Source organism: Drosophila sulfurigaster, chromosome 2R, assembly GCF_023558435.1.
Source record: "Drosophila sulfurigaster albostrigata strain 15112-1811.04 chromosome 2R, ASM2355843v2, whole genome shotgun sequence".
Taxonomy (NCBI): Eukaryota; Metazoa; Arthropoda; class Insecta; order Diptera; family Drosophilidae; genus Drosophila; species Drosophila sulfurigaster.
Window position 1 is genome coordinate 30,739,623 of NC_084882.1, and position 14,235 is coordinate 30,753,857.

The following is a 14,235-nucleotide window of genomic DNA, read 5'->3' on the forward strand; positions in this document are numbered from 1 at the left end:
AAATGTTTTGCTGCTAATTGAAAATATCTGTTGGGTTCAATTAGACGACGACTTTTGGCGGCAACAAAACCTCACGTCGCGTTTCCTTGCACCGTGCGGCAACTTGAGCTAAGCGCTGCCTACATAAACCGCTTCGGCTAGAAACTTTGACAGTGTTGAGCAATGACACAAAAAAAATAGACGCTGATTTAAGCACTTTTTTTACGAACATACAAAATACCCTAGAAATACACGAGAGAATACTGCGAAAAATAAAATCGAATACATTTTAAACTTACCACTAATATATAAAATACCACGGAAATATTGTGTTAAATAAAAAAAAATACAGCCAAAATATCTAAGCGTAAATTAAGTTATCTGAAATAAATTTTTTAATTATTATAATATTAATATTTATTTGATTAATATAATCTATAAATCTATATCTATCTTAATTTAAATTAAATGAATCAAAGGGATAGATATCTTATATAATTGTTATTATATTAATATATATTTTATGAATATAAGCTATAATTTTATTTATAAATATACGGACGAAAAAACACTTTATTTAAATTGAATTAATCAAAAGAAAATAATACAAAAGCCCTTAAATTTCAGAGTTAACTTTTTTATTCTTTTCAATCCCACTTGCAGGGTATCTTCTAGCAGCATATTACCCAAAACTATTGCAGCTTATTTTCACCATCGCTTTTAGCACACTTCTCTGGCATTGTATTTGGCCAACTTGCTGACTTGTTGAGGTTTTGCTAACAGCCCTCTTGGCTGATTGAGAGCCATGATACGATTCGATACGAATTGTTAGCGCAAATTAAAAGTTGCACGAACTTGTGGCATACAAATGAGTTTCCAGTCTACCTGCAGCTAAAGATGCCGCAAGCGATAACAAACTTACCGACAAAACTTGTAAATTAAGAAACTTCATTTGAATAACTTGAGAAATGCAAACTAAATTTAATATGTATTTAAAGTACTCAGTACTTTAAAAGTTGATTCAATTAACCTTTAAGCAATGAATCAAGCAAGATTAAACGAACATGTTGCGGCCCTTTTTGGCTATTAGCTAGAGAGTATTAAACAAAATCAAGCGTCAGGCATCAAATGCTGAACACAAATTGTCAATTAAAAGGTATTTAAACATAATACCCAGGTCACAAGCGAGCCGCACACACAAGCGTTTAATCCACGTAAATTAGTGCAAAAATCAAGTGGATACCTTTGGCCGTCGCGTATTGCTGACTCTGCCACCACGTCATGCCACATGCCGCCGCCCCCCAAAATGTTGCAAGGCACGGAACGGCATGGCAACCGACACCAATAAAGCCAACAAAGCGTTTTTAGGGTTAAGTCCATGTCAAAGTGTCAGCTTAGTATCGGTATCATGTCATGTTGTTCCACAGATTGTGAACCGAAGGGAGGCAGGCAGAATGTGTGTGTGTGTATGTGTAGTGTGGGGTTTTAATTTCGTGTGCGGCAACATGATGCCAAACGTGTGGCAGTCACGGCCTGTCTCTCAGAAGAGGCGGAGTTGTTGCTGCTGCCTGTGCGTTGAGGTGCAACGTTTTACTAATGAATTTAACAAGGCATTTTTGGACCGTGTCTGCAGTAGCAGGCTGCACGTTGCACGTTGCCGGTTGCACGTTGCATACTCATTAAAATGTCAGTGCAAATGAAGTTGGAGTTGGCCGCCGTAAAATGGCGACTGGCATCAGCTGCAGTTTGTTGCCGTTCTGTTTATCCTGCCAACATATTTTTCAAATGTTCCGTTTGCATAAGTGAAAGGCCAAAAAAGGAAGATAACGTTAGTCGTTACCGTTGTTCTTGTTGTTGTCGTTGGCCATGTGGCCAGGACACACACAACATTGGCGTCAACAACAACAACAACAAAAACAACAAAAAGGGGCAACAATGGCGCGCAAATTTACGGCTCACCTACGCGACTAGAAGCAGGAAAAGATGGAAAATCTTTTGTCCTGGAGTTTGGGGCTGAACAGCTGCCCATATCAGTGTGTGTGTGGCTTATTTAAATTTGTTTTTATGCGCCATGGATCCAGTCGACTGCCAGCCAGCCAACCAGGCAGCCAGGTTGCTGTTAATCCAATAAAATTGCGTAATTAAATTTGTGCTTCATTTGGCGATTGTCATGGACAGCATTGTCGTTGCTGTTCATATTGTTTTTCGCCCACTGTTTGTTGTGGTGACAAATTTAAAACCTGTTGTGTGTGTGCCACACCCTTCTCTCTATCTCTCTCCCTTCAACAAATCGCAATGAACACAACAAAAAAAAATAGCTGTACACGTAGTAATTTTTCAATTGCTGCATAATTGAAGGCAGCCAACATGGGAGGACAGCACACAGGACAATACCTCACGTGCCGCAGCTGCAAAGTATGCTACACTTTTTTTCGCATGTGCGAAAAAAATGCGCCACACAAAAATATTGCCAGTCAATGGCAAATTGTCGAAGAGTGGCACAAAAAAAAAAGACCTTTTGTAGGTGTGGACGCGCTTGTTGATGTGTGGTTTGTGTTTGTGTGTTTGAGGCATGCAACTCCAGGGAAAACGCCAGTTGACTAGCAATTGTTGTTTGCCGCGTTTTTAATTGTTCAATGTTTGTGACCAGCATAATGCAGGCGCGCAGTTTGACTGATAACCGAAGCGGTTGATAAAATATGAAATGAATGGCAAAATGAAATGATTATATGTTAATGCAGAGACGGTGGTGCACGGTGCAACACACAAGGCTTCCGCAGGAAGTGTGTGGCAACAACGCAGGGCGCAGATAACAAAACATCACGCCAGACGCTGAGGCTGCAAGTGCCGCCAACCCAAAGGGCCGCTGACTTTGCGCCGGCGGCGGCGGCGATAAAGTTGATGTGATTTCACTGGCTTCGTGCGGCAAACTTTAAAGTGTGCGGCAAGCAAAGTGCGCAGCACAAAAATATCTAAACGAGTAAAACTAAAACTTGAGCACTGACCAATCATTCAGTCAAGTGCCAAGCACGAAGCGTCGTCACTCGTTGCTCGCTGCTTATCAGCTGAGTCAGATGAGTCTTCTCTTTATACGAATGTTCTTGCCTGAGCATTTGGGTGCGCTCATTTTTTGCGGGCAGCTTGTACATTCAATCAGCGCAGTCTGTCGCATAGAAAAAACCCGCCTCACATCACAATTTCTTTATATGCATAGTATACAATATATATATATTTTTTTGATAAGCGAAACTGCGTCTGAGGACAGCAACGATGTGCCAGATTTATTTGTGTATGGTTTATGCCTTTTGATTCACTCAGCGAGTGATTAAAAAAAAAAAAGCGTAGAAAAATAAAGGACACGCTATACGTTGCGCTGATGAAATGTAATTTAGCACATTTGAGCTTTGCTTTCGGCTCTGCTGTCGCCATCTCAAACGAGAAACGCGAGAAACGCCATTTCGCTTTTCGCTTTGACTTTAATTAAAAAGTTGTTGCGTTTTGCCCAAAAGCCATTCATATATGCATATGATTAAAAAGATATAGAATGAGTGAGTCAACTTTAAGCGGCAGCTGTTCGATGTGGAGATATAAAGCCAAAAGCCAAATGCACTATGCACAATATTATTATGTATGTGCAAGATATTAACAGCATATTTGGCATAACAATATGGTCACAGCCAAGCACAACATGGCAACAGGAAACAATTTTTCATAGAATTCCAGTTTTTATTAGCCACTCCACCCACACACACACACACACAACAATAAGTGCTCAGTACTCTCGTTATATGACTATGCATAGTGGTATGCTTGCATTTTTGCTTAGCTCCGGCTAAGGATGAAGCCCAAGACAAGGCCCAAGCGAGAGAGAGAGAGAGCTTCGTAAGACAATATAAAGTATGACAGCCATTTGGCAACACTTTGCTTCTTGGCCAAACCCAAGACCAAGAGAACGTTCTTTTTAAATTGTTAATGTGCGCGCTCAGACAAAAGAGCTGTCATAATTCGCAGCAAAATATTGTCACCAACGCACAGCACAGAACTGTTCTCATATATGTGGCAATGTGGATGCCAATTTACAGCGCCGCCTTGGCAACACATTAGCCAGACCATTATTGCCAGTCTTGGCTTCACTTGCCTTTCTCTGCCCGGAACTGCGCGCCATTTTCTAATATTGTAACGGATGTAATTAATATGTGCAATGAATTGCCCATTCCAACTCATTCCATTTCATTCTATTCTGAGAGTGAAAGAACTCTACGCTCGGACAGTTGGCCTAATGGTAATGACTCTTGGGACAGTATAATAACAGATAATCAACGGGATAAGCAACAAACAGTTGCTCAAATGATAGCTAAACAAAAGCGGTATAAAGCGACCACTACAGTGGTCACTAGGCAATTAAGAACTGCTTATTTTAATTGATAGGGCGAATATTAATCTTTTTTATTAGCAATTTTTAAGCATAAAGCTTTCGAATGTCCTGAAAACCTGATAATGTCTAATACTAATAAAATACAAATGCCAAATTGAAACATTATTAAATTTCCGAATAAATTAGAAAAAATAATCAAATAACCAATCAAAACCTAAAATTTTTAAGTATTATATTTTCTTATCAAATAGATCCTAAATGTGAACGTTTTTATTCTACCTTCATAATTTGACAGCGTTCTCATACTACTAAATACATCTTAACGTATAGTAAAAATGTTATGCAAAAAATATATAAAAGTAATAATATATTGCCAATAAAAAATATCAGTTCCATTGCAAACTATTGTTCAATAGTTGGATGAATCTCTTAAAATCATTATTGCTACTATGGGAATATTAAGTAAGTTGAATAAATATAATTGAATATTATAAATTATCAAATTTACTATATTCCACGCTTTTTATTTGACAAAATGTAAAGACTTAGTGAAAATATATGTTGTAATACAAACTTATAGAATATTGTATTATAAGTTTAAGATAAATGTCTTTGATTGTCATTTCAAATGTGTTTTCGTTCTATTAAAATATCAAAGTGTTTAGTGACAATTGAATTTTAAAAATTATAAAAAAATAACAATATTGCTAATAACATTTCCTAAGCTAAAATATTTACCACACCAACATTAAAAACATGTCCTCTCCCAGCAAATTGGACAAGTCCATGATTGTGAAATACAGTGCTGGATTTATGTTTTACATAGAGAAGCACAAGCTGATGGAGATCATGAGTCGTGTGCTGGCCGAGTTGTCGCTGCAATCCGTGCCAGATGTGCGTCAATGGCTGGGCGAGAACATACGTCGCATTGCCCAAGATGTGTACTCCAAGGCACTGAATGCCTTTCATCTGGGCATAGCAGGAGATTATTATCAACTACCCAAGAACTTTTACCATCGCATTGTGCTGCACGGTCGAGCAGGTTCAGGACGTCGCACGTTGGCTCATGCGCTGGCCGAGCGTTGGAATCTGCTCATCTTGGATGCAGACACTCTGGCCTATCATCACATCAATGGCAGGCGACAGGATGCGAATGCTTTGCTGCTGCAGGCGGGCATTGAGCAGGATAATGTTGTGATGCGCTCTGAAGCCATAGGGAATATAATACAAGCGCGTTTGCTTAAGGAGGATGCATTGCATCGCGGTTGGATACTCTACAATTATCCGAACAATCGCTGTGAAGCTCGCGAACTCTTCGAGAACTTCACTGTGCCACCAAATCGTTTCATCTTCCTGCAGATCGATGAGCATATGGCGAGAATGCGTCAATTGATGCGCGCCTATAAGCCAAGTCCACAGGATACAATGCTCTATTTGGATCGCCAGATGCAACAGTTTCGCAAAAGCGAATCGCTGCTCAACTCGTATCTCAGTCATCGCCGTGAGGTGCTCTATGTGGATGCCACGGCTTGCTTTGAGAATGTCAAGTGCGAGATCATGTCGCAGTTGACCAAGACGCCTTATGTCCTCGGCTGTAAATACGGCGAGAGCAGCGCTCACGATTGAATGACGTACTTGATTTTCTGCTTCTCCAATTACAATTCTCCAGTTCGGCAATAAATTATGAAATATGCGCGCTACAAACTTGCCGGGCAAAGAAACCCGTGTTTTCATAATTTCGTTTGTCATTTGCTTTTGTTTATTATTTACTCAAGTGGTTGTTGTTTCATTTTTTTCTCCTCTTCTCTTTTTTTTTGGGGTCGTGGCACAAAAATGCTGTGCTTATCAGCTTTCTTTCTCGTTCGACAAAAATTCAAATAGTCTGACGAAAGAACGAAAAAAAAGCGTAAACATTTTCTCATTTAGGTAAACACAAAACACACTCACAAAAAATTGAGAGCAAAAAAGTGATTTAAAATTATTGCTATTTGAATTTTCCACCACTGCGACAAGCGACGGAAAATGCGTAGAAAAAAACAATAAAAACAACAAGAAAAACAAATGATTTTATGACCACAAACTTAAGTGCTCAATTTTTAATTGTTTGACGACGCTGATAAGTAGCCGAGACAAAAAAAAAACTGTATATACAACGTGGCAAGCAGAGAGGCGGGAGGGAGAACAGCCGCTTTTATGGCACCCAAAAGTTCAATCAAAGTTTTTTACTCCCTGTTGATTTAACGCAGCCCCGAGGCCTTGGACATTGTTTAATTAGCATTGCAGGTTGATGACTATGACGCAATGCTTACGCTTAAAACCCCCAAGAGACTCGTCCAAAGAAATAATAATAATCAAAAGAAAAACGCACATAATTGTTTCGGTTTCACAAAATAAAGCAAATGCATTTAATATTCGCAAGTACACGACACGATTTCTTTTTTTTATCTCGTCACCTTGATGTCAACGGTGAAGCAACAACGCTTGCCACTAACCGGATCCTTGAGAGCCCAGCGAATAGTATACGGACTGATGGGGAACTTCGATTCAATGGGCACAACCAGCGAGTAGGTTTGCTGCTTGCCAGCCTGCACGGGGCATGTGGTCGACTTGCAGGCATCACGCTCCATTGAGATCAGCGGCAACTCTTCGGTCTCGCTCTTGGCCCAGCCGAGACTCGCCTCCAGTTTCTCCGCATCGAATGAGGGCGTGAAATCAAAGCTCATCGTTGTCGGACGGCGGCGACGAATGTGGCAAGCGGCTCGGGTTGCGGCCTGGGGACAGGGATCCACACGCACCTGATTTATGGGGCACACATCGACGCTGTCGGGACAATTCTGAAAGTTGACTATCTCGGCGCTGGCGAAGGCGGCCAACAGCAGCAGCAGCAACGACGTTTGATACAACATGGCGCGTTAAAGGTTGAAAACGAAATGCGATGATCGCTGGGATGATCAATCATATCGTCGACTCTAGTCGCTGGCTGCGTTCTCTCATCTCTCGCTTATCATCTGCAGGTCAACTATGTGAACTATAAACAGCGTCACTGATAAGTTGCTGCTTGGCTCTGATGCATGCACGCATCCATCGAACAGCGCAGATAAGGATGCTTGAGTTATTGAGCAGCAAACTGATTAGTCGATGGCGCGTAGTCTACGTTTTACTCCGTTGAGTTACCTCAACTAATTGCCCCCGGCAAGAACTATTCATTAGCATACACACAATACTGTACAGACTCGACTATTTGTCTGTTGACAGGCTGACACTCGGTTAGACGTTTGTCAGACCTACACAAGGCAACAAAGTTTTGGGTTTTGGAAGTGAAGAGACTACAAGATTGTTGCCTTCGGCCCAAAAGAAAATTTTAACAAATACTTTTATTGATAACTAGTTTTTGGGCGATCTTGATGAAATTTTCGGCATAGTCAGAAAAAGAATATAAATTATACGCTAAATTTCTAACATTTAAATGACATTTTTGGTATGATACCAAATCCAAAGAAAAGATTATCCGCATAATTCCAAACAAATATTTAAATGGTAACTAGTAAATTATATAATATATCTGAAATATATTTCCTTACGTGATTATTGATAATATCGAAAATTGTTACGCACTTTTCTAAATACTTTCTTCTTAGGACTTCCAAGTTTTGGATCGAATGCATTTAAAATAAAATATGCATAATCTAATATAATTTTAAATATCTTAAAGATCATTAAATAAATTGGAAAGAAAACATCAATTTCTTTACTTCCATTCAAAATCTATCCCTAGTGAAAATCTTAAATATGAACAAACAAACGACAAACTATGATAAATTGTACTTTTTAAATAATTTTCACCAACTTTTGCTGCACAGTGTAAATAATCCCTTTAATGACTTTTCCTGATTTATAAAATATTTATTAATACAATCTAACTACTAAATTGAGTTTATAGTTGCAGCAAATCTCAGCTCTATCTTTGTTGCACAGTGTAAGCTGTCTCTCCTGTATGCTCCATACGGCACGTATATCGACACGCTTATCAGAGGCAGAGAGACAAAACATGGGGCAACAGTCACATGGAGACCGTCTGACAGAGGGACAGGCTGACGAATAGACAGACAAAACTGTTGTCAGTCACAAGCTGTGCGCACGTCGGAAATTTGAGACGATTCCCGCGAGAGAAGTGCACTTCAATTCCTCAATCTCGAATGCTTCGCAGCTTGTAGTTGAAGATGCAGTCAGAGCTAGAGAGATCTGTAGCTGTCAATATGCGACGAGGCCACGACGAAGCAATTGCACGGCTCATTTGCGGGCACATATGTCAACAAAGCAAACGGCAACAAATTTGACTACACACACAAGCCAAAAAAAAAAAAAGTGACAACATTTCAAAGAATACATCGTGTCAAATAAAATATGTTTACCCCCAACTACAATCTCGACCCCGATCACGACACACTTTAACAGAGCACTCTTCGTGTAAGTGTTGCCGCAATTTGATGCAACATTTTTATCATGCCCAAAGGAGGCAATTAAATTTGAGGAAAAATAATACATAATATCATCCAAAAGTATCAAATAAATATTGAAAATGTTTCGAATGCAAAACATGTTTTTTTAACGCGAAATGCTCAAAAACAAGTTTCACCACACACAAAAATTGATAGAAAAGTTTTGCGGCTAGCGCATAATTAAGCGAGAGTCCAGTCAAAGTTGATGAAAACACGTTTTCCGCTTTTCCCCGACTGTGTTTTTTTGCTTTTTTCCGCATAAATTATGAAAACAGAACTTTTTTTTTTTTTCTTTATCATTTCCCCGCGTTGTTGCGTTGGCCTTTTTATCGGCCACGACTTTGCGCCTTTATCAAAGTCCACTGAACGGTGAATCAACACAACACAGAAAAAAATCCCAAAAGCAAAACCAAAACAGAATTAATTCATTAAAGAAATATGCAAAATATTATAAAAAAAAAGCTATAGCTGATGGGGTGTATAACGATAAAAAAAAAAAACGAAGTACTGCAAAGATGGAAAAAAATGAAATTTATGTTTTATTACTTAATGAACTTACCGCAAATTAAGCCAAGGGTGGCTGACGACGACGTTGCCTTGTCTTTCTTCAATTAATATGCAAAAAATGTCAACACCAGCGGCTGCTGCTCATCAGCCAAGCAAAAGAACTGAGCACAAAGTAGAGAGTTGTCCACAGCCTGAGACAGGCGAGAAACAGGCAGAACAACATGCCAAGTGTCCAGTGGCAGTTGTGTGATGAAAGCAAATTGGTTTGCAATTAACGACAAGTTTTTTAATTGAACACGTGTTGAAGCAGTTGACCAAGGCGTGAAAAGGGTTAATTAAATGGTAGATAATCTTAAAGAGTGCAAAAAAAAAAAACTAAATTTTCGAGGCAAATACAAAAATAAATAATAATGAGTATATAAAAAGCAACTCTAGTAAAGCAAAAGTAATTCTCTGACTTATTCGAAATTTTCTCAGAATTCTAAGGCAAGGAAATAGGCATCGCGATTAGAGAGCGATTTCGGGAAATGAAACCTTAATTCACAAAATTCGAAGCTTAATTTTGACGAAAACCGGCTGAAAAAAAAATAATAATAGTGTAATATACAAAATATATAAAAAATAACACTAGCAAAGCAAAAGTAATTCTCTGAATTATTCAAAATTTTCTCAGAATTCTAAGGCCAGGAAATAGGCATAGAGATTAGAGAGCAATTTTGGAAAATAAAACCTCAATTCACAAAATTTCAAGCTTAAGAGTCACTGCCTCTCATTGACGACAATCAGCTGATAAGAGAGCTATTTTTGATTATACAAATAAACACAAAAACAAACTCAATATTCACTTAAACGTAAAATGATCTCATTCAGTTGTTTTGTGCGGTTGCCTAAGAAAAGAGCATGAGACTATCGGCTACTCATATTTGGCAGCTATTGCTGTTAGTTGTCAACTTGAAGCAAGTTGTGCTAGCGCAGGGTAAGCCCGAAAATCTATTAAAAATAGTTCCAACTATTAAACAATAATTCACTTAGCAGATGAACCAAATTGCGGCTATTTGAATGAGGCGAGCTTTGCGAATCGCAGCAATGTTGTTGACTTGAATGAACACCCCTGGATTGCCAGAGTGGGCTATGAGAGTACGTAATGATGACTGAGTTGGAGCGAAGAAACACTCTTATTATTCCTTCTCTTTCTCTCAGCGGATCGTGGCATAGCCTACAAATGTTTGGCTGTCTTGATCACTCGACAACATCTCTTGGCACCTGCCCAGTGTTTCAATGAAGTTGCTTTGAAAGCAGAGCCTGTGCGTTGGGTGCTCTTGGGCGATTGGAATCCTACGAATCCTTTCATGGAACGCGACTGTGATGCCCGGCAAAATTGCAACCAAGTGCCTCTGCTCGTTGCCATCGATGAGATCATTATACATCCGAATTACGATGAAAGAATGTTGGCGAACAATCTGAGCATCTTGAAGCTGATTCAACCCGTCACATTTAGCAACTTCATCAGTCCGATTTGTTTGCATGCTCGCAAAACCATCACGTATAGTGGACAATATTTTATTTACGCCGGTTTCGCAGTGGATGAGAACATTGGTTACAAGCTGAAGGCAGTGACACAATTGCAGGAAACGATGCGTTGCCGCGAGACGTTGATGCGACAAAATTATGTTCGTGCCGCATTGGCATTTACGGTGAATCCCCTCTGTGGCAACAGCAATCAGACCACGCCCCTGGTGAGCGGCTCTCCGCTGATGGGCGTGAATGTGGAGAGCGCAAAACCGCAAAGTTATTATCTTGCTGGACTTTTGCAGACAATGACGAATCAGAATAACTCTCTGATTTTCATCAGAGTTCAGCCGCACATCGAATGGATCGAGAAAAGTACGAGACTTGAGACAAGCACGCTGCCTACGATAATTCCCGCACACTTGGTGCGATATGAGAAACACACAACGCGAATAGTAAATGCAAAATAAAATACAATTTCAAATGAATTTTTTCTTGTTGTATCTTGTGTTACTCAATTATATGTAGCTTAGCTGCACAGGTTCTTAGCTTAATGTTTTGTATCTTGGCTAAAAGCTGGCCATCATTTGTGCAGCAAATGTAGCTTGTGATTGTGCAAAACGCTAATGTCAAACTTGTATCCACGCCCCCTTTTCCTTGCCTCTCTAATGGGGGCGGCGAACTTTTTCGGGGCCAAATCACCTCAAGCGCCATAAAAAGGCAAATGAAAGCCATGAGAGCCGCCAAAGACAGAAGTAGTTGAGAAGCAAAACAGAAAACGAAAAAATAATGAGTACTCAAATGGCAAAGGGGAGAGGAAGAATGAGTGCTTCAATGTGTACTCGTATCGTGAGGATTTTTATTTCTTGGAATAATCTGGTAGCGAGCACACGACTAATCTTCATTTAATTTCATTTGCGCCAGCGACTGAAATTGAAACCGAAATCGCAATCGCAACCAACAACAACAACAGAAAAAAGTCGAATAAAAGCTGAAGGAGCTCAGCGAGTGAAAGAGAGAGAGAGGGAGCTACCTTCTGACTCTGAGGCAAGGACAACGTAAGGACATTGGCAGACTGCTTTTGCAACATTTCATTGGCTGTGCGACGTTGGCGGCGTCAAGGAGATCAAAAGTATGCGACACCGTGGCTTAATTCGATTTTAACAATTGCATGGCTGCTCGCACAGCCAATGGCAATGGCCCAAAAAGCATCGCCCACACTCTACTCTCTACCCAGTCCGCCTCCCCCTCCCAGTCTTTCCCCGGTTGACTCTAATTGAACGACGCCAAGGGAAGCCAACGACAGCGACAAGGAGAACGACAAACGGAGCCAAGGATCGTCCTGCTTGGCGCACATAAAATTAATCCGACGTGTGGCGCCGGCATCTTCGTCAGCGTCTTGAACAATTTGAATTTAAATGTCGCCTTTGCTTTTTTTTATTTCTATTTTTATTTGCTTTGTTAAGCTAAATATAAAAAAAAATGCAGAGAGCAAAAAAAACGTAAGAGAGCCAAGGAACCTTTGCGAATTGAATTAAAAGTGTCCCTGAACGTGTCCTTGTCCTTCTCTGACACGTGCCCCAGCTCCCAGTTCCCAGCTCTCAGCTCATGTCTTCGCTGGCTGCTTTAGGTGTCGACGACGTGACCCCAAACCAGCTCAGTTGAGTTCAGCTTGCCTCATGCCACCATGCAGTACAATCTACGCATCTATTGAGAATTTTATTGCCTGGAATAATTAGCTGAATTAAGCACACAAATTAATTGGCGCCACAAACGGAGCATATGTGAAAAAAAACAAAGAAAACACAAAACTCAGCTAAAGAATTGCCACAAAGAAATACTATGCACATATATAAAAAAAACAGAACAGAATAAAACCATCAGGCTGATTTACTTTTATAGGCATTCCGAGGCTAAACATTCGAGCTCAAGTAGATTTATTTATTGCATGAAACCTTCAGATGCGCCTCTGAGCTGATAAACCCAATAAGAAATTCATATGCTTCGGCTTCAGCTCACGCAGTATTTCTTTGTTGCTCATAGAATAATACTACGGGTAGTACTACTTTTATCACTAGTCTTTGAAGTGTTAGTTACTAATCGTTGAAGTAATTCTTTTTTTTTATCAGTTCTTTTCACAACGCTAGCCTGTAATATTTCTTGCAAGGAATTGCGTGATTAATGTGGCATTCTAACAATGGTGGAAATTATCATTTAATATTAAAAGTATAATATAGAGGTTTATCTTAAAAGGTTTCTATTTTGTTTAGTATCCATTCTATATAATATATATTTATTGCAATACTGATTTAATTTATTCATATTATTGTTATTCTCATTAATGTTATTCCCTAAAAACTTGTATTTCGATTCCCATCATTGATATTAATAATTTTAATGTTATTCTCAATAACTTATATATTAATTTTAATCATTGCTAACCAAAATTTATGTTTCACTCATTAATTCTTATTTCGCAGAATGCTTAAAAATCTTTTATGCTTGTCCTATGTGATAAATATTTCTTTTATAATATCCAGAAATAGGGTTTTCTAATTAGTTAAAATTTTAATAATGCTTAATTTTATGTGAGACAGTTTCTTATAAAAAGAGAAAGCATTTTTCACTGTATTTATTTTGATATTATGCCACAATTGTTCCAAATTTTTGTCTGTAGCCAAAACCAATTGAAACTAGTGCTCTAAATATGTAATTAAAAATCTCAAGGATTCCTTGTTTTAATCATTATTTAAACTGCTAAACATGACTTTTTTCTCTGTTAGTTTTCTGCAACTGGCAAAGCGCTTGCAATATGTTGCAACAGCAATATCAAAAACAACAACAACAGCAGCCAGCATAATACTCGCATATAATAGCAACAAAAATATTTCATGCAAAAAGGTTTTTAATTTAAATTTCTCGACTTGACGTGTGGCATGTGCCGTCGTCGTCGACGACGACGTCGACGTTCTCTGCCTTTGTCCCTGGACGTTTTGCATCTGCAGAAATGTGGGCAACGTCTCCGTGGAGCAGCAACCCACATACAGATAAAACCCATACACACACACACACATGGAATCCTTACACACACATTTGGCCATGCACAATTGACGCTTACATTGTTCTCGAGAATTATTATGTGGTTTCCATCAGGGAGTGTGGCACATGTGGCACACACACACACACTTGCACACGCCCCCTTTTCTTTTGGGCCGCACTTCCTGGCTTATCAGCGAGGCAACACTTAGGTGAAGTACACACACACACATACACACACACACATAAAGGCAAAAGTGGTTACATTTTGAATGGAAAAACTGTGAATTTATCAGGCAGGAAAGCAGAAACCCTTTTTCTCTGCCCAGA

General features: G+C 39.3%; 3 protein-coding genes across 3 annotated transcripts; 2 read left to right on the forward strand and 1 right to left on the reverse strand.

Moving 5' to 3' along the window:
• Positions 1-4,993: 4,993 nt before the first annotated feature.
• On the forward strand, positions 4,994-6,084 carry LOC133837439 (uncharacterized). The gene has a single exon (XM_062268207.1). It carries the CDS (start codon positions 5,111-5,113, stop codon positions 5,978-5,980), a length of 870 nt encoding a protein of 289 aa, XP_062124191.1. The 5' UTR covers positions 4,994-5,110; the 3' UTR covers positions 5,981-6,084.
• Positions 6,085-6,726: 642 nt separating this feature from the next.
• On the reverse strand, positions 6,727-7,295 carry LOC133837440 (MD-2-related lipid-recognition protein-like). Its single transcript, XM_062268208.1, has one exon. It carries the CDS (start codon positions 7,258-7,260, stop codon positions 6,796-6,798), a length of 465 nt encoding a protein of 154 aa, XP_062124192.1. The 5' UTR covers positions 7,261-7,295; the 3' UTR covers positions 6,727-6,795.
• A 2,751-nt stretch (positions 7,296-10,046) lies between these two features.
• Positions 10,047-11,351, forward strand: LOC133836605 (CLIP domain-containing serine protease B9-like). The gene is made up of 3 exons (XM_062267189.1): positions 10,047-10,336; positions 10,396-10,497; positions 10,561-11,351. Exons 1-3 carry the CDS (start codon positions 10,261-10,263, stop codon positions 11,337-11,339), a joined length of 957 nt encoding a protein of 318 aa, XP_062123173.1. The 5' UTR covers positions 10,047-10,260; the 3' UTR covers positions 11,340-11,351.
• Positions 11,352-14,235: the final 2,884 nt, after the last annotated feature.